Genomic DNA, 19387 nt, shown 5'->3' on the forward strand with positions numbered 1-19387 from the left:
TTTTTCCTTGCATAATACGTATTTGGTGTTTTCCTTTTAGCAAAACAGCTCACAGCTGTCATCACATTCCCAGAGGAGCCCATCCTCCCCCTAACCCCACTGATCTCAATAATCTACTTTCTATATTTCAGCCTGTAAGCATATCTCATCTGTTTCCATTAGTCACACCTCTTAGGACCTTAACCCTCAGGAATCTAACATCCTGAGGCTAGTATGACCTCAAGGGTTTCAGAGGGAAAAGAAAATCTGGGAGACACATAATCGTATTGCTAAGTACAGCAGACCTCTTCATGTGTAAAACTCAATTGCACAAGATTAGATTGAGTTTGCTAAGAAAGGTAGCACTTTGTTCCCTAAGTACCTGGATTTGTTTCTGATGATTTGCCCTTTTGTTCCCTCCCCGCCCCTCAGGAATTCATTTCACCTTCAGACTGGGATTTGATTCCTGCTCCCTATCCTGATTCTTCTTGTTCAGGATCTATGTACTGTTCTGAAGTTTGAAACGTGCCCAATCGCCAGTGAGCTCTGTGCTCCATCCGCTTTGACCTTGAGGGCCTGCCAATCCTATCAAATGCAGGCAGTTCATGGACCTATCTCAGGAACTTTATGATTCCCTTAGTCCTCTGACATCACTGTCAGCATGTTCAAGATTCTAAGCTAGATCTTTATGAAATGTTTTCTATTCTGAGCTCCTTGGCTTTCAGGCTTATGAGGAATTTGGAGGAAGTTCAGAAAGTAGACACAAAATCATCGAAAATGTGAAGGAACCTATGAAAAAAGTTAAAATTATGTGAAATTCTTCATCTGTAAACAGTAATAACCTTCAGATTAATGTGGAACTATACTATGGAGGGAGGTAGGCATCAGCCTAGGAAGCTGAAACTAAAATAAATAGGGATAAACTAGAAAATGAGATTACAAGGTGATCGAGGGTAGTCAAAAATACAAAAGCCATGAACTAAAACACTATTTCATAGAACTCACAAACTCCCATAAAATGGATTCCTTAAGGACACATGAAACACAAATTACAGAGCCTCTGATATATTGGAGATTCTGCAGTAGGATCTAGGTTTAGTAGCTAGGAATCTGCTCCTTCTTTAATCATGAGAACGAACACTCAGAGAAGGATGATAGGTTGGACTCTGTCTATCTGGGACTCCCAAAAGCTTCTATCTGGTGCCTGTATTCAAGTCCTGGTTCCAATTCCCATTCCAGCTTCTGGTTAATGCATACCCAGAAAGGCAACAGGTAGGTCAAGTGGGTGGGTCTCTGCCACTCACTGGGAAACAATACTTGAGTTCTTGACTTCTGACTTGGACTGACTCCAGTTGTTTGTGGGCCTTTGGGGAGTGACCCCATAGGTTAAAGATCCCTGTTTCTCTGTGCCTTTTGGAAATAATAATAATAAAAAAAAACATGGCCAATTTTCTTCTTTACATCTGTTTTTCAAATAGAAAATTTCTCAACATTTGTATGTGCAATGATTAAATGGTGTTTTCTGAGTTATTAAATTATCAAATGAATAAGGGCTCAAAGGTCGAGCATGTTCTCCCTAACAGACTGGATCCATACAATCAAATTACTGTCAGAATATTGGTTCTATTTGAGGTCCTAATGTCTGAACCTACATTTTGTATACAATAATATCCAAACCAATTAAGTCACTTTTCTTGACCTCCATATTTCACTGCCTGCAGAGTATCAGACCTATCTACATACTCTCTTAGGTCTCTTCTGACAGTCACATGTCAAATGTCTACTATGAATATGCAAGAAAACAAACATTATGGGTACCATGCATTCAATATTCACAGGATTCATTTTTTCTTACAAGTAGTAAAAAGTCTCAAGATTTTTAAAAAACATTATTTGAAAGGCATAGTTACAGAGAGGGAAGAGAAACATGGAGATATTTTCCATCCACTGCATCATTTGCAGGGAGTTGGACTGAAAGTGGAGCAGCCAGGTGTTAAACAGGCATCGTTTAATCTGCTACACCAAAATGTCAGCCCCAACAGTCTTAAAAGCGGTCATTATAACTTGGACTTGATAAATACATTTAAGTACTAATTCAGTCAAAATAGAGATTATTTTGTCAGAAGCACAGCAAAATGAATGGCCAATGGCAACTCCAAAACAAATTCACTAGTTGATCAAATACTCTTCACAGGATTTTATTTCTGTATATAACAAAATGAAGTACACTGAAATAGAATGAGACTACCGATACCTTTACAAATTTTTAGGACAGGTTAAGTTTATGCTTCTAACAGCAACAAATTCCCTGCTGTTCTGTATTAGGAATAACTATGAGTCCTTGCTTCATAAGAAAAGGCGTACTTCAAATAGTTCATATTTTCTTTAAAAATTACAGTCTAGTGTGACTTTTCAGAAAATTTAAATGCTTATAATATTCATAAATTAGTGGCCTCATAGTGGATGCTTTTTTTTAAAAAAGTAGTATTTCAAAAAGAAACAATAAACAATGCATTAGGCAAAAAGAAAAAAAAAAGCCTATTAATCCTTTGGGGAGGATTTTTAAAGATAGGCTTCTTTATTTGTCTGTTATTCATTTAAAAGTAAGTTTCAGAGAATAAAGACAGACGGGAGGGGTAGAGAAAAAGATAGGGGATTAGAGGGTGGGGAAGAGGGAGAGAGAGCACCAGGGACGTGTGTGCAACAGAGACGGAGAAATCTTCCATCTGCTGGTTTGCTCTCCACATGGTCTCAACAGACCAAGGTAGGTCTCCTGCAGGGACCCATGCACTTGAACCATCTTCCCCTGCTTTCCCAAGTGCAAGATGAGGGAGCAGGGTGGGAAGTGCGGCAGCAGGGACTTGATGATGTCAGCAGGGGCGGTCTAACCCATGGTGCCACAACACCAGCCCTAGATGTCTTCCTTGATGCTTTATCGCTTACCTAGCACCAAGAATTACAAACAAACATTATGTGAGATAAAAAGTAAACAGGAGGTAGCCTCTGTCTACTGCTGCCAAACAGAACAGAAGATGGGGGAAACTTGGAAGAAAGCCATTTATTAGGTATGTATGAGATGGGCATACAATACTATTAAGTGTAAAAATAATTCTGTCCAAGAGCAAATGAAGCGGCAACAAGATAGGAAAGTGACAATTCATTGTTTTAAATCTGATTACATAAAACTGCAATAAAATTTTCCTCCAATAAATTTTCCTCCAATCTGCAAGCTTTCAATTTCAAATTACTTTATATTTAATTTCTTGTGTCCCTACCTCATTTCACATACATGCTTCAGTTTACCATTTTAGATTACGTCATTTCAGGTATTGTTTACCTTTTTGCGTCTATCTAGATAACAGAGACTATATCATTACAAACTTTCTGCCTTCCACAATCAATCATTTACTAAAATTCAACTCTGCAGTCTGTTGCAGGTTTATCGTTGCTTTCTTAAAGCCTAGGGTAACACTTCATGTAAATGATATACTCAATGAATGAAGATTTTCAAGCTAAGTTTGATTTTTATATATTTATCCCTTTCATTTCAAAGGGTAGAAAGATGTAGATAGAGAGATAGGAAAAGAATTCCTACCTACCAGTTCACTTCCGATGTGTCTCTGGGAGCTGGGGTGGGGCCGGGCTAAAGCCAGGAGCTGGGAGCTCACTCTTGGTCTCCCATGAGGGAAGGCAGGGACCTAACTACAGGAGTCATCACCTCCTGCCCCCTAAGGACCTCACTGGGAGGAGGCTGGAAGGGGGAGTACAGCCAAGACACAAATCCAAGCACTCTCCTGTGTGAGCATCCCAAGAGCCAACATGAACACCCTGACAAATGCTGGCCTCTACCTCAACTTCAAACCACACTCATTTACTACATCAGTATCACCATTTCCAAACACACACAGAAGCAAATCTTTAAGAAGTTCTGTTGAAATGGTAATATTAAGAAAAATTTAAGCTATTTGTAAGTCATACCTGCAGACTATAAAACTACACCTTTAGAACACAGTAGTGCACAACTCTTCATAATAGATTCTTGACAAAGTGAATGAATTAACACTGTCTATATTAGGGTACTTCAAACGATTGTAGGCATTAAGCTTGTGTTTGCATAAAACAGTGAAATCCAGGCACATGATGGGTCTTTAGGTCTTTCAGGCAGGTGTCAGTGGGATGTTCATATGCCATAACTGAGTGTAGGAGGACAGCCACATGAATCTGTAGGAAGATAACTGATTAAAAGGACACTGGGAAGCCATGCCAGTGTACAGCCATAGCCAGCTGCCGTAGGCTCTGGGAGCCTATCTGGTATGGATATGGAAATACACAGGCAAGGAATTCCCTAATCTTCCAGCCTAGCTTAATAAAGTCAGAGGCAGGTACTTCCAGGTAGGGGTGAGGGAACTGTCATAGTGTCAAGTCAACTCTCTCTTACAGTTGATATGTAAATTCCTCAAGCCCTTCTCTACTATGTCTTTAAAAGTCTGATGCTGTTAATAAATGTGAGCTATTATCAGTCAGTAGTCCACACGTATGATTATCAGCTCTGTGCACAAAGTCCATAGCTTGTACAGCTGCGTATCTGATTTGGGTCTCAAATACTTGGCTTCTAACTCTGGTACCTACCGGTGTGTATCCTAGAAGACAGCAGTGATGGCTTAAAGTACTTGGGTGCCTGTCAGCCATGCAGAATACCGGGACTGAGTTCCAAATCCTAGTTTCGTTGTTGCCCAAGCCTTGGCTGTTGCAGGCATTTGGAGAGTGACACTGTGGAGCTCTCCCTTAAGCTGTATTTCTAGGTCTGTCTGCCTTTCAGATAAAGTGAAAATTAAAACATTTTTAAAGTTCAAGAAAACGTGCATTATTTGTGAGTTTTAAAACTTGGTTGCACCAGAGTAATCTTGTCTTTTAATTTCACCTCAACAATAATTCTTTGAAATATCTTGTATACAGGACTTTAAGCCGGTGTACAGGAAATTTAAGTTATAAATCAACAAATGAAAGGAAATCCATGTTTTTATTTTCAACAACTCAGAAAAAATATTCAACATAAAAATTCTTTATGTTAAGCTCTTCTTGGAATTTTACTGTCACATCGCCCAAGGGATATAACACTGGTTTTAGAACCTATTGATCACTCTGACTCTGGTGATTTATGCTCTTCTCACAATGCTGGAAGATAAATAAAACGTATCAAAAGAAAAGAACAAGATGAAAGACTGAAGTCAGGGGTGAGCTGCAATTTTTCATGCTTTGATTTGTTCCAGTAACTGTAAGAGGGAATTGTTTCAGTTGAATTTAGGTGAAACTATGATGAAGTTACTTTTAAGCCTTAAAAAAAAAGTATTGCAGTTTAAAAAGGGGGTTGAGGGGCCCGGCTCAGTGGCGCAAGTGGTTAAAGGTCCTCGCCTTGCACGCCCGGGATCCCATATGGGCGCCGGTTCTAATCCCGGCAGCCCCGCTTCCCTTCCAGCTCCCTGCCTGTGGCCTGGGAAAGCAGTCGAGGACGGCCCAAAGCTTTGGGAACCTGCACCCGCGTGGGAGACCCAGAAGAGGCTCCTGGCTTCGGATCGGCATAGTATCGGCTGTTGCACTCACTTGGGGAGTGAATCATCGGACGGAAGATCTTCCTCTCTGTCTCTCCTCTCTGTATATCCACCTTTCCAATGAAAAAATAATAAAAATAAATCTTTAAAAAAAAAAGGGGGTTGAGGAAAGCCTTTCAAAAACTCCAGATATTTAATGCTAGAGAAAATTATTCAATCAAAATACAAATTATCTTACTCACATTTGATTATTGATGTTCTTGTGCCAGTCTAAATTTTTTTTACCTTCTCTGCATATGTGTAGCATTTATTTGTGGAGTCATACCTGAACCTCTGGACAATTATAATGTAGACACTGGCTTACCAAGGGAAAAGAGTACAATTAACCTTGCATCTTGCTTATAGGCCCTATTGTCACACAGTTTTAGATACTGGGAAAGGCAAAATATCTGGTTCTTGTCAGTTCCGTCTATGATAGGCGTTACTTATTCACAAATTACTCACCCAGAAGAAGTATGAACATTTAACTAAAATATAATAGAACAGACCACTTATGCAGGGATATACGTCTCTTTCTGAGATAATAAAGGACTAATTTTACTTTTGATTCTTTTCCCCTTTCCAAGAGAAAATTATACCACTTTCAAATATAATAATAAGCATGAGAAATTATGTAAGGTAGAACGGGTTCTCAGCTAGAAGTCAATGGACGTGAATTCTGAGTTACACCACTTAACTCCTCAGCTTCTCACTAGAGTGGGTAATGGACAGCCTACTGGCCTTATCTACCAAAAAACATCAGAAAAAACATTTTTATGAGAGGACTATATCCAATGGATAAACAGAAGAGATGATGCGAATTTGGTGCAAGCATCGGATACAGTTACTATTTGCCTATATCCCATACAAATCTAGTTACCAGTTGCACCTTTTCCACTTCCCATGCAGTTTCCTCCTAAAGGACACCGCGAGGCAGATGACAACTCAGTAGCCCTACAGGGAAGGTATGGACTGAGCTCCTAGCTCCTGGCTTTGGCCTGGCCCAGGCCTGCCTCTTGTAAACATTCTAAAAGTAGCATTCTGAAAGATATCTTTCTGACTCTCTGCCTTTCAAACAACATGAATATATAAAAATTTTGAAAGATAATGCAGGGCCCGGAGGCGTAGCCTAGCAGCTAAAGTCCTCTCCTTGAACGCACCGGAATCCTATATAGGTGCTGGTTCTAATCCTGGCAGCTCCACTTCCCATCCAGCTCCCTGCTTGTGGTCTGGGAATGCAGTCGAGGACGGCGCAGATCCTTGGGACCCTGCACCCACGTGGGAGACCTGGAAGAGGTTCCTGGTTCTCGGCTTCGGATGGGCACAGCGCCACTCGTTGCGGTCACTTGGGGAGTGAATCATCGGACGGAAGATCTTCCTCTCTGTCTCTCCTCCTCTCTGTATATCTTTCTAATAAAAAATAAATAAATCTAAAAATGAAATTAAAAAAAAATAATGCAGATTTTCCATGATCTTCTAAAAAGCCTCCTGAAAGACTTCTGAAAATCAATGGGATAATATAATTTAAAAAAGCTTTAAGATGCATACATTATGTAAAATAGGAGGATCTTGGAATTTCCCCTATATATCATTCTTATTCCTCCACCTCCTTTCTCATCACTGTAAGTTTTCAGTCTGGATGCTTCCCGCTGCTCCCTGTGATTCATTTATTTGGGTCAGTTATGGATGTAGGGTGAGGGGAAAGAGATGGAGAGCTATCTGCTGGTTCACTGTCCAGATGGCTGCAATGGCTGGGTTAGGCCTAAGCCAGGAGCTTCTTTCCTTAATCTCACAGGCTTTCAGGGGCTCAAAGCACCAGGGCCATTTCCCCAAGTGCATTAGCAGACAGCTGGATGAGAAATGGTGCAAGCTGGGTTTTGGACCATTGCCCAGGTAGGCTGTCAACGTCATAGGTGACAGCTTTATTCACTATGCCACAATGCTGGCTCCTGGCTATATTCTCTAAATTCACCAGTTTGAATCTTTCATCCTGATTCATTTCCAGTAACACCCTGGAGGACAGAGGGTCAATCATCAACCAATGCTCTCTGCTTAATAATCCCTTATATCACAGAGTTCCACTACATTTTTTATGGCTCACACAAAAATGATACTATTAATACAACAGCACACTATGGTTGAAAAAGAAAAGAGGACATTTTGACCATCCTAGTACACATGTGCTTGCCTGAGGACCAAGTTGCTGAAGGGATCAGAAATGATAACTGCACGGGCTAGAAAGCTCTGTTTTACAGCAGCCCCTCTTTTTCTTCACAACCAGCACTATCAAGGCTAAAAACCATAACAACCAAGCAAAAGTATCAGATCCATGGGCTGGTGTTGTGCAGTACTGGGTAAAGCTGCCATCTTCAATATCAAAATCCCATAGTGTACCAGTTTGTGTCCCAGTGGCTCTGCTTCCACTCCAGCTCCCTGAAAAAGGGCCTGGGAGAAGCAATGAAAGATGTCACAAGTATCTGGGCCTCCAGCACTTATGTAAAAGACCCAGATGGGGTTCCAGGCTCCTGGCTTTGAGCCACCCAGCCCTAGGTATAGTTGTCATGTGGGGAATGAACCAGTAGGTGAAATGTTTTTCTCTCAGAATTTTAAATGAATAAATAAAAGTTTTAAAAGTTCCATGTATATCTGTGTTCAGACAAGAAATCACTTAGTAATATCTGCTGTCCAGGCTGATGTTCAAGGATGAGAACAGTCTTGTGGGAATAAATCAGGAACGAGGTAAAAGAAGGCAAAAAAGCCGTAGTGCAGCCAGATTTTCCTCATCTTTGATATGTGAGCTTTTTGGACACACGTATATTCCATTTTCAGAGTCCACGCAAGTGACCAGATGTCCAAAGTAAAGGTTTTACATTTCAGTTGTGCCATGTGACAGCTGTCTATCAAAGTTAGGTCAAGACAGAACAGCACAGCACTGCACAAATACACACCGATGGGGCTACTTTCGCTTCTGGCTGGATGTTTCTAGTCTAATCTAAATATGTCCTAGATAGAGCAAATAAGAGTGAAACAAGATTATAAAATAAACTGGGCTGTGCTGTCTACAAGCCCAGTCATTGGTGACTGAGGAAGACAATTGCCTTTCCTTCCTGCCTATCCCCCACATGGTGGCTACACCCCCCGTGAGCAGATAAAAGCTAACAAATCACACCCACTCTGCAGTGCTTAGGAAAACTGCGGAAGTAGTCACTAGCACCCTGGGCATTCTCTCTTCACACTCTGTGCACACCCCAGGGCCTCTAGAATCCTTGTGACCTTGAACACTTGAGACATCGACAGAAAGAAAGATCAGGAAAGCAAACTTTTCCTTCTGCCAAAGTTCATTTGAGGTTTTTACCCAATGCGCTGGAGATGCAAGGTGTGAGTCATGAGAAACTACTGAGTCTCAGTAAAATGCACATATATTTCCTCAAAACACCAAGTACATTACATGGAGATTTTATATATTCATGAGAAATGTATATTATGAGAAAAAAACTATGTATGGATAGTTTTTCACGTCCAGCTGCTCCATTTCCCATCCAGCTCCTTGCTTGTGGCCTGGGAAAGCAGCTGAGGACGGCCCAAAGCCTTGGGACCCTGCACCTGCGTGGGAGACCTGGAAGAAGCTTCAGATGTTCTTCCAGGCTGAGCTCTGGCTGCTGAGGCCACCTGGGGAGTGAACTAGGCTATGAAAGGTCTTCCTCTCTGTCTCTTCTTCTCTCTGTATATCTGCCTTTCCAACAAAAAGACAAAACTTACTGCACCACAAGTATCTTTAAATTCCCACAGTTTCTGTGAATTGTTTTGGTACACTCATTTGATTTTACATGAGTGCACACACATACCCCCATACACACGCACACATATAACCTTAATACTATGTATCTATTTTGTAACATTATAGTTTGAGTTCAGTGGCAATTTAAGTTGAAATCTAGTGTAGTTTAATCTCCAAATATCTTCCAGGAAGGCAGGCCTTGTAAGTACATATTTTTGGTAGGCTGTAGTGTTTCTGTAAGGTACAAGATATCATCAGTTTGTAAAGAACAACCAGTAAGATAAGCACAGTGAAAGAATTCAGACACGTCAGTCAGTAACTCAAGAGGATCCAATTTTCTGCAGAAACCATAAATTTCCTTGCTTTGCCTCACTCTACTGAACAAGTGCTAAATTTTGTCCTATAGGCCTTCCACCAAACCCCAATCTAGAACACTGAAGTCACAGAGTTAGAAACTGCCTCACAGAAATCTTCACTTTTATGAGTTTCAACTGCACTGCATAGGTGCCCATCCATTTCCAATCTATGAGTTATAGCTGCCTATTTTAACTTAGAGAACTTCATCTTCAAAATTAACATTTTACACACATCTATACAAGACTTAAAACTGTTCTTACCTTTTATTGTACAAAAATGTCTTTATTATAATATTTGCACTTTTAAGCACAAAGGTTTAGCTTGTAAAAAAAAATAATCTATGCTCTACCACGCTTCATATTTTAAGTAAGTAAAACTATGTGGATACAACAGCTGTTTTTTTTTTTTTTCCAACACAGGGGTGATAATTTAAAACTGCATTCATTCCTTGCCTTGCAAACATTGGGATCCCATACGGGCATCGATTTGTGTCCCAGCTGCTCCTTGGCCCAACACCTCCCTGCCTGTGGCCTGGGGAAGCAGTAGAGGATGGCTCAAAGCCTTGGGAACCTGCACCCTCACGTGAGATCTGGAAGAAGCTCCTGGCTTCAGAACGGCTCAGCTCCAGCCATTGCAGCCATTTAGGGACTGAACCAGAGGACAGAAGACCTTTCTCTCTCTCATTCTCTCTGGAAATCTGCCTTTCCAAGAAAATAAATAAATCTTCTTTTTAAAAAAAGTGTAATGATTTAAGAGTTTCAGGTAAATTTTCCACACACATTGGGATTATCTGAGGTATAGGATCCAACGCAGTTACACACAAGCGTAAACTGTTGCCCTATGAGTTGATCTGGGGAACAAGGGAGGTGGTCCAAGAGCAAGTGTCCAGTGAAGGACCAGCCTGAAGATCAGGCCAAGGCAGGAAATTCTGAAACACATCTATTTCCTTCACCTACAGGATCTGAAAATGACAGGTGTCAAGGCGCAAAAATCATACAGGCATCAAAGTAATTAGGCCAGCAATTGTATCATTATCATTATTATTCCATGTTTAGCTAACATTTTCCAATGGCAGCAGTGAGCAAACAGTCACTGGTTGATGGCAAGGCTGGAGACCACTCCCCAGCAAACAAGGACATGACACCTTTCAGAAGAAGAGTCCCTCTTTTGTGCTTTTCTCAGCTGCTTATACACGATTCAAATCTGTGCTCTCCTTCATCTGACATGCAGATCATTAACATGCAAACAAGGACCCTGAGAGGAAGAAATAAAGTTGGAACCTGGGAATTCAAATCCCAGTTCTGCTACTTTCAATCTGTGGCCTTCTGTAAGAAAAAGCTGTTACCTCATGCAATTCAGGTATATTAAATACAGTCAGGCATTCACTTATTTGCCTGCTATCTCCATAAAATACAATATTTATTTAATACCTATGTCTTCCAAAGGTAATTGCTTTGAAGGATAGCATTTAATCATAAAGCAACTGCTTCAACTTTAAAATCATAAAAACGGAACTCCTCTTCTTGCTTTACACTGTCATATGGTAAAATAGGCTGAGGATTGTCACACTGCACACCTTGTTGATCCAGCAGAAACAGCCTGATGAGATCTACTGATACACATGAGTATACAGGTTTAAAAAAAACAAACCTGCTTGCAAACTGAAGTCATGAGAGAGAAAAAGCTTTGCCCTGATTATTCTGAAAATCCCAGGATCCTCTCAGTGAAAACAATTTTATGTACCTGATTTTTACTCTAATTTTGTGTACAATCCTAAAGAAGGCCTCAATAGGATTTGGGTTTAACAATAGAGGATTTTCCACCATATTGGAGAAGAAAATGAAAGCTTACTAACAGGCTTCATTCAACTCTAGCATAAGACACACACAGCTAAAGCCAGCTCTTGGGGGTGTTTCACCACTAGGCTTTACAAACAGAGCTGAACTTGCAGAACGTAGACAGAATAGACAGAAGGACGTTTACAACAGCGGCTGCTACAATTTGAAATGCTAGAGTTGTTTTGAGATAAATCTCCCTTGTCTGGCTTTCTGTGCCTGTAAATGTCCCTTCCCTGTCCCAGCACTCATCAGTATATGGAATCCAAGGGTCCAGCTGAAAGATCCTAATGTAGCTTCTACTTCATTAAAACTGTTCTATAAAAATGTGAATATCCCACAAAAATTAAAGCATGGCCTGTGCGCTGACATTATATTACAGAATTCCTCAGTGATAGACACTAAAATCTTAGTTTCCTGAGGGTGTTACTTTTGGAATGAGTCACACCCTCTGACAAGCAAATAACTGTAAGTGATCTATCTAGGTAATTGTGCTGGAGGTTAAAACAATAAATGAGCTATAAAATATAGGGTCTAATTTCTGAGCACCTACAAATTCGTTCTTCAAACACATCTGCCTCAGGACCCTTGAACTTACAGTTCTTACTTCCTGGAAACTTTATATACTATGCTATTTTTCATTCCTAAAGGAGTTTGCGTCACTTGAAAGAGGCTTTTCCTGCACAGCCTAATGAAGACTGGTCCAGCCCCAATTCATATTTGTCTAACTCAGGGTTGTGCTGTTTCTTCAATGACAGCTCTCACCACTCGCTGATTTTTGTTATTGTTATTTTCTTACTCTTGACTTATGCTGTGTAATGCAGTGAGCACTAGATACATGTGGCCATTTAAATATAAACTCTAATTATAATTATGTACAATTAGAGAATAAAAACTAAAAAATAGATTTAACCTAAATGAAGAACCCTTGGTCTTGAAAAGACTAATTAAGTGACACAATGACAAATCACAGGCTGAGAGAAAACATTTTGCAAACCCCCTAATAAAAAAACTTGAATCCAGAGCAAATAACTTAAAACTCAATAAAAGCAGCTGGCACCATGGCATAGATTATGCTTCATTCTGGTGCCAGCATTCCATATGAGCGCCTGTTCAAATCCCGGCTGCTCCACTCCCGATCCAGCTCACTGCTAATGTGCCCAGAAAAGCAGCAGAGGATGGCCCAAGGACCTACATCCATGCGGAAGACCCAGAGTAAATACCAGGCTACTGGCTTCAGATCAGCTCATCTCTGTTGTGGAATTTGAGGGGTGAACCAGTGGATAGAAGATCCCCCTTTATCTCTCCCCTTTTTCTGAAATTTCAGATAAAAATAAATCTTTTTAAGAAAAACTCAATAAAAATACAATCCAATTAAAACTGGGCAAATTAGCTGAATAAGTACCAAAGATAACATACAGATAACAGCAAGCACAAGAAAAGATGTGCCCTGTTTTTAATCATTAGAGAAATGCAAATTAAAACTGTTAGATACTTCACACCCATTAGGTAACCATAACAACAACAACAAAAACCCAATACAAACAAGTACAGGCAAAAAAAGAAATTTAACTCTTACACACTACTGGCGGGAATGTAAAATCAATCATGTAAAAGAAGTGGATAGTTTCTTAAACATATATATAACACACACTTAAATACAGATATCTAAAATGCAATTCAAGTATTCCACATTCCAGTATTTACTCAAAAGAAATGAGGATATAAATGCATGCACATGCTTGTAGATGGATGCTCAAAGCAGCATTATTTGTAATAGTCAAAACCTGGAAGTAATCCAAGGGCCTTGTAACAGGTTAAGACATAAACTGTGGTTTAACCCTTATGAGAGAATACAACTAGCTCTGCTCAAATGCTCCAAAATGCAGAGACTTTTCGGCTCTGATGCCATACTTGTCCTTATGTGATGTATCAGCCACCACACAGGTGTACTGAAAATGTGATACAAAATTATCTTCAGGCTATAAGCTGTACGTACATGTAACATAATGAATATTGCATTTAGACTGCTTCTGACTTCCAAGGTATCTTATTTTACCTCTGTAAACACTCCAAAATCCAAAACACTCTGAATTTCTAAACACTTCTGGTCTTGAACAATTCAAACAGAGGCTATTCAACCTGTATGACTCAGCAATGAAGTGAACTACGGATGCATGTAGCAGGGAGTTGGACCGGGAATACAGAGTATGATTTCATTGATATAAATTCTTTGGAATGAGAATGAATCTATAGTGACAGTCAGTGTTGGGGATGGAATGAGATGGTCAGAATGGGACATCAACAAACTGATGATGAGAATATACATCACTTTGATGGCAGAGATGGTTTTACAATTACATAACGTCATGACTTACAGGCTTATATACTTAGTACTAGCGTGTGCCAGTGACACTTCAATAAAGCAGTTACAAAGAATTCTAGCTCCTTAGATCTATCAGTCATATTTTAAGAGCTCAAGAACCACATGTCAGGGATCCTATACACAAAGGTATTTTCCAATTTTGCACAAAGTCCTCTCAACACAGCACTGCTACAGCATGGCTACAGCCCAGCCATCAGAACACTACGCAGCAGGGATCCCTTGCCAGCTTTTCAAAATAATGTTTCATTAGATTACAGCTATACCCCTTACTCGCATACTGCCAAATCCGCTTGAGTGCCACAGTGGCACAGCTGATGAGCTGTTAACAGAGACCATACAACATGCAAACCTAAAACATTGCCTCGTTGGTCTTTAAGAAAAGGTTTGTTTACCCTGTTCTACCGTTAAATTCTGTATGCAGAGACCTTGCTTGTCTTGTTCACTCCTGCACATAACCCACCTGATATTTATGGAACACCCAATAAACAACACTATTCTAGGCACTGGGAACAGCTCTGAACAACATAGGTATGAGCTTTATTCTCACAGTTTTCATAGTATTGTAAGAGACACAGTTAACAATATAATAAAGGGGGGGGGGTGAGAAGACGCCCGGCAGGTGTAATGCTAAAATGACAATGCAACAGAAGGAACAGAACATGAATAAAGAGTGACTTCCACTTAAGTAGTCGGGGTAAGACTCTGAGAGGACTTAAGTGTTCAGATGAGCAAGTCAATATGCTAAGACTGAGTGGAAGTAGAGGAAGTTGGGGATAGCACTGTACAGCTATAGGTTCAGTTGCCACTTGTGACACCAGCATCCCATATCAGAGCCCCTGCTAGAGTCATGGTTGCTCCACTTCAGATCTAGCTCCTTGCTAAAGTTTTTGAGAAAGCAGCAGATGACAGCCTAAGTGCTTGGGCTCCTGCCATCACTGTGGGAGTTCCTGGTCGAGTTCCGGGCTCCTGGTTTAGGCTCATTCAGCCCTAACTCTGGCATCCATTTGGGGAATGTATCAGAGGATGCAAGCATGATTTTGTGTTCCTTCGCCTAGCCTTCTCTCTCTTCTTTCCCCCCTCCCTCTTACTCCCTGCTATTCTCCTTTCAAATAAATAAAAATAAATCTTTCAAAAAAACCAAAGCCTCAAGAGAAATGAGTTTGATGACAGGTGTACAAAAAAGAAGGCTCATGAGGTTAGAGAATATACAGACAAGGAGGGAACGGACAGAACCAACAAAAGGCCTATTTTTGATTCTATGTGATCAAAATCCAGCACAAGGATTTTAAGCAGGCAAGCAACATGATCAATTTACTTATTTATTTATATAAGATTCATTATTTACTTGGAAAGCAGAGGGAAAGAGAGGGAGGGAGGGGCAGGCAGATTAAGAAGAAAGATCTTCCATCTGCTGGTTCACTCCTCAAATGGCTGTAAAAGCCAGGGCTGGGCCAAGCTGATGCCAGGAGCTTTTCTCAGGACTCTCACTGGAGTGCAGAGGCCCAAGGACTTGGGTCGTTTTCCACTGCTTTCCCAGAAGCATTAGCAGAGAGGCATATTAGAAAAGGAACAGCCGGGATGTGAACCAGTACACCTATTATATGCCAGCATTGCCAGAAGTGGCTTAGCTCACTGCACTCCCACAATGTTGGCCTCATAAATTTACATTTTAAAAGATCATTTTGATGTTGCTAAGCGCAGACTGGAATACAAAGTGGAAAGAAAGATATTAGGCAAGAAGTTTCTGCAAAGGTACAAGTCAGATTCTACAATTGTTTACAGCTACAATGTCATGATACACTTAAACAGCAGAATGATGGAGATTGACGGTCTCTGAAGAACTATACTATTGCAATAGTATAGGGGAAACCAGTTGTGAGGGAGCGGAAAAGAGAGAGGATAGAGGGAAAGCCCTGAGCCCATGGAATTGTACCATAAAAAACAAAGGGTGTTGGTTTGTTTTTAAGGTACATGTCAGAGTCAGTGATGGCTGGGCTTGGACCATAGCACTGGAAGTGAAGTGGAGAAATTCAAGACATTCAGATGCACTCACAGTGAGAGTAGCTTCTCTTACGGACTGGTCATTGCAAAGTGAGGAAATGAGGAGTTAAAAATGAATCCTAGATTTTTGGCATGCACAACAAACATGGGAAGAACTGCAGAGTGGTAATGTTTATTGAATGTCTACTCCAAGTCAGTATTCACTCAATTTCACATTTAATTTCCTCTACAACCTTGGGGAGACAGGTACTGTTCTGGCAGTGGATCAACCCGCTACATTCTATAATGAACGACAGCATCTCAGGGACAGTGGCTGTACCAAAATAGAACCCGGGAAAGGGGCCAAGCAAGCCCTCACTTATTGGACAAGTAGTACTTGATAAACGATGAAGCTACTCTTTAATGTCTTCTGTCTTTGCTAGCGCATTTAGTTATACTCAGTTTAAAAAAAAAAGTTCTGAAAAAATGAATTTTATTTTTTTCAATTTCTAAAATTCACAAATTAAAAAATGTATTTTTGAATTCCATCTCAATCCCTAAATATTATCTTCTCAAATGGAGTGCTAATCTGGTACATTTACATGTTTTATTTGGGAAGACTTGATTACACACACACAGAGCTTCCCATCAGCCCTCCCTCCCTCTCTCCATCTCTGAAGGGGAAAAGCGACAAGGACAAACCGCAGCCTCCATTCATCAAAGGCTGAGCCTGCACTACAGCCCATATATCATCAAGTTCACGGACACCCCTGGCTGGCTCTGCAGCACTCTCAAGGTCCTTGGGAGCTCACGTTTACTTCCATACTGGGCACAGGACCTCAGCTCTTCAACTGGCCTCCAGCCAACCCACCATGCTGGTGGAAGATTTATCAGGACAAGCAGGGAAACCTGCGTAAACCCTTGAGTCGCTAGCCATAATCAACGCCTTCAGCTACTGCTTAAGACCTAGGTGATCCTTGGAAACTGGCAAAGCACCACCACGACAAGAAACAAAAATGGCCAAAGATCAGCAGGTCTTGTGCACACATGGAGGAAGACGCGAGGCAGGCACGGCTTGAGATCAAGGCTCGAAACACCCAAATCAATCCCCCCCCCCCCCCCGCGCCCAGTCCAGGGCAGTATTCCCGCGGTGGCCCACGTGCACTTGCTCAGGGAATCATTCCAAAGAAACCTGACCGTGGTCGGAATCCTCCCGCGGCACCGCGGCTGGTGTTTATCGCAAGGAACGCTACAAGTTGTTGCCCGCATCCCTCCTCCGGCTCTGACAGGGAACACGCGCACCCGCCCCCACGCCCCCACCGACACCCGGATCCCTCCCAAGGCTGGGCCGAGTTCCCAAGGCCGGGGAATGAGCTTAGGACGAACCGCCCCCCCCCCCCCCATTTTCCCCCTGCGACCTCCACCATTGCCCATCGCCACCCACAACTCCCCCAGGCTCGTTCCCCGGCGGAGCCAAACCTCCGCGTTCCCGCAGGGTGAACTGTTAGCACCTCCAGGTCTGACCACCGCCTCAGGGAGTCCAAACCGAGCCAGGGCGGTCGGCCGGGACGCCGCAACACTCGCTGGGCCACAAACCACTGCCTGGCAGCCGCACCTCCGCCGCCAGGTGAGGGAGCTGAGCCCGAGGGCGCCGCAGTCCAGCCGCTTACCTTATTCAGCTGCGCTCGGGCGGACGGCACCGGCCCTTGACGACTTCGGAGCTGACGCCGGGAAGGGGCAGTGAGCGCCCAGGCCAGCGCGGAGGACCCAGGGACGGAGCCCCGGGAGAAAGCAGGGGAGGGCGACCCCAAATCGGGGCCCGCGCGCCCCGAATGAGGGAGGAGCGGGGCTGCCGCTCTGGCGGCGGAGGAAGGCGGGGAGGGAGGCTGCGGAGTCCGCTCGCCACGGAATGGAGACGCTAAGATACGAAGGAGAAGCTGCGGGGCTATTCCAGGGGTGACCCGGACGGCTCGCCCCGTCGGGAGTAGCGGGAGGAGTGGGGGAGCGGGAATGTCCGGGGGCCGAGCGCCGCGGGCACCGAGCCTTGAGCGTTAAATCCCCGCGGGTCGGGCTCGTGCGCCGCGGCGGGCGCGGAGGGCGCGCGCTGGGGTGGGGGCTGCGGCGGCGAGCGCGGGGCCGCAGCTCGGCATCCTCACCTTCTTGGTGCCGGAGCCTCCTCCGGCGAGCCGAGACACTCCCGACAGGGAAGACGAGCGCCCGGGCTGTCCACCTAGAGTCTCCTGCTGGGGAGACATCGCTTCCATGAAGGAAGATCTTGGCAACAGATCGGGATCCCTGGAAGGAGGCTACGCGCTCACGCCCGGAGGGGCGACGACGACGACGCGCGAGGCTCGAGGCGAGGCCGCCGCGCTCATCCGGCTGGGAGCCGAGCTCGGGCGTGCGGTCGGCGCGCCTCCCGTCGGGGCCATGTACCGCTGCCTGCGTCCGGCACCGTGGGGCTGCAGGCGGTGACCGCGCCAGCGCCCGCCCGCGCACCAGGCAGCCGCGCGCCGGCCCGCCCTGCCTCGGGCCCGCCCCCTCCGCGCGGGGCGCCCCGCTCCGAGACCCGCCCCCCGCGCGCCCTCGGCCCTCCCCGCCGCGCGCCGGGCCTGGTGGTGAGGGGAGGAGGAGGGGGTGTGGGGGCGTCCTGCTCTCTGTGTCATCTCTGTGGAGTAGCATACAGGAGACCCACTGACCTTCTAGGTCCTCCACGCCGCGTGGGTCCAGCCTGAAGGAGCCTCGGCGGCCAGTGTCACGCGCGGCTCCTCCCGCCGCCCTGCCCACTCGCGGCCGACCCCACGCCTTCCCGCGCCGAGGCTGCGGGGGCGGGGGGGGGTGGGATGCGCCTCTGCAGCGCCAGCTGCGGCGGCCACCTCCGCACGAACGGAGGAGTTGCAGTGATTGCTGCCTTGCTCTGAGCAGCCCCCCGCTCCCCTCGCCCCACGGGCAGGCCTAGCTGGGGACGCACGTCGCAGGGGGCCGCGGCTCTGCATGTTGCCAAGCCCGCGGCGACACCCCGGTTTCTTGTGCCACGTCCGTGGTCACTAGCTCGCCTGTCTCTGTCGCCCCCTGAGGACTCCCAAGTCTCCGGGCGCCGCAGTCCCTTCGCGTTTTGCACTAGCGGTTTCCGCCGTGCGCGGGCCGCAAAGATGCACGGGCATTCCCATCGTGAAGAAGCAATTAAGGAAAATGGCAGGCATGAAAAAAAAAGAGGCAGCTGAAATTTGGCTTCACTGTTAAGAAGGCTACAGTATGTTGAAGCGTGTATCACATATCTGTTGGCCCGAATTGTGGCTTTGCTTTTCTTCTTTTAATAACGGGCAAAGAATAATCCGAAGGTGAGGACTTGGGGGCTCGCGGGGTTGAGCCAAGTGTTGCGGCATTTTGCAGGAATGGCTGGCTGACGCGGATGCTTCGGTAGGTGGCATCCTTCTCCTGGAGACAGGCCATGGAGCATGTGGCCGTCCTGGAGCAGACAGGACAC

The 19387-nt window shown here is 44.2% G+C and overlaps 1 protein-coding gene across 1 annotated transcript in view; it reads right to left on the reverse strand.

Moving 5' to 3' along the window:
* The window catches only part of ARHGAP20 (Rho GTPase activating protein 20), a 98400-nt gene extending 80039 nt beyond the window's left edge, over nucleotides 1–18361 (reverse strand). Inside the window, exon 1 of the mRNA XM_040976722.1 lies at nucleotides 18060–18361. Within this exon, the coding sequence (XP_040832656.1) occupies nucleotides 18060–18167 (108 nt within the window). The 5' untranslated portion in view covers nucleotides 18168–18361. The remainder of the gene's footprint in view (nucleotides 1–18059) is intronic.
* Nucleotides 18362–19387: the final 1026 nt, after the last annotated feature.

This window comes from Ochotona curzoniae, unplaced genomic scaffold (assembly GCF_017591425.1).
Source record: "Ochotona curzoniae isolate NIBS_2020 unplaced genomic scaffold, NIBS_Ocur_1.0 contig_2723, whole genome shotgun sequence".
NCBI lineage: Eukaryota > Metazoa > Chordata > Mammalia > Lagomorpha > Ochotonidae > Ochotona > Ochotona curzoniae.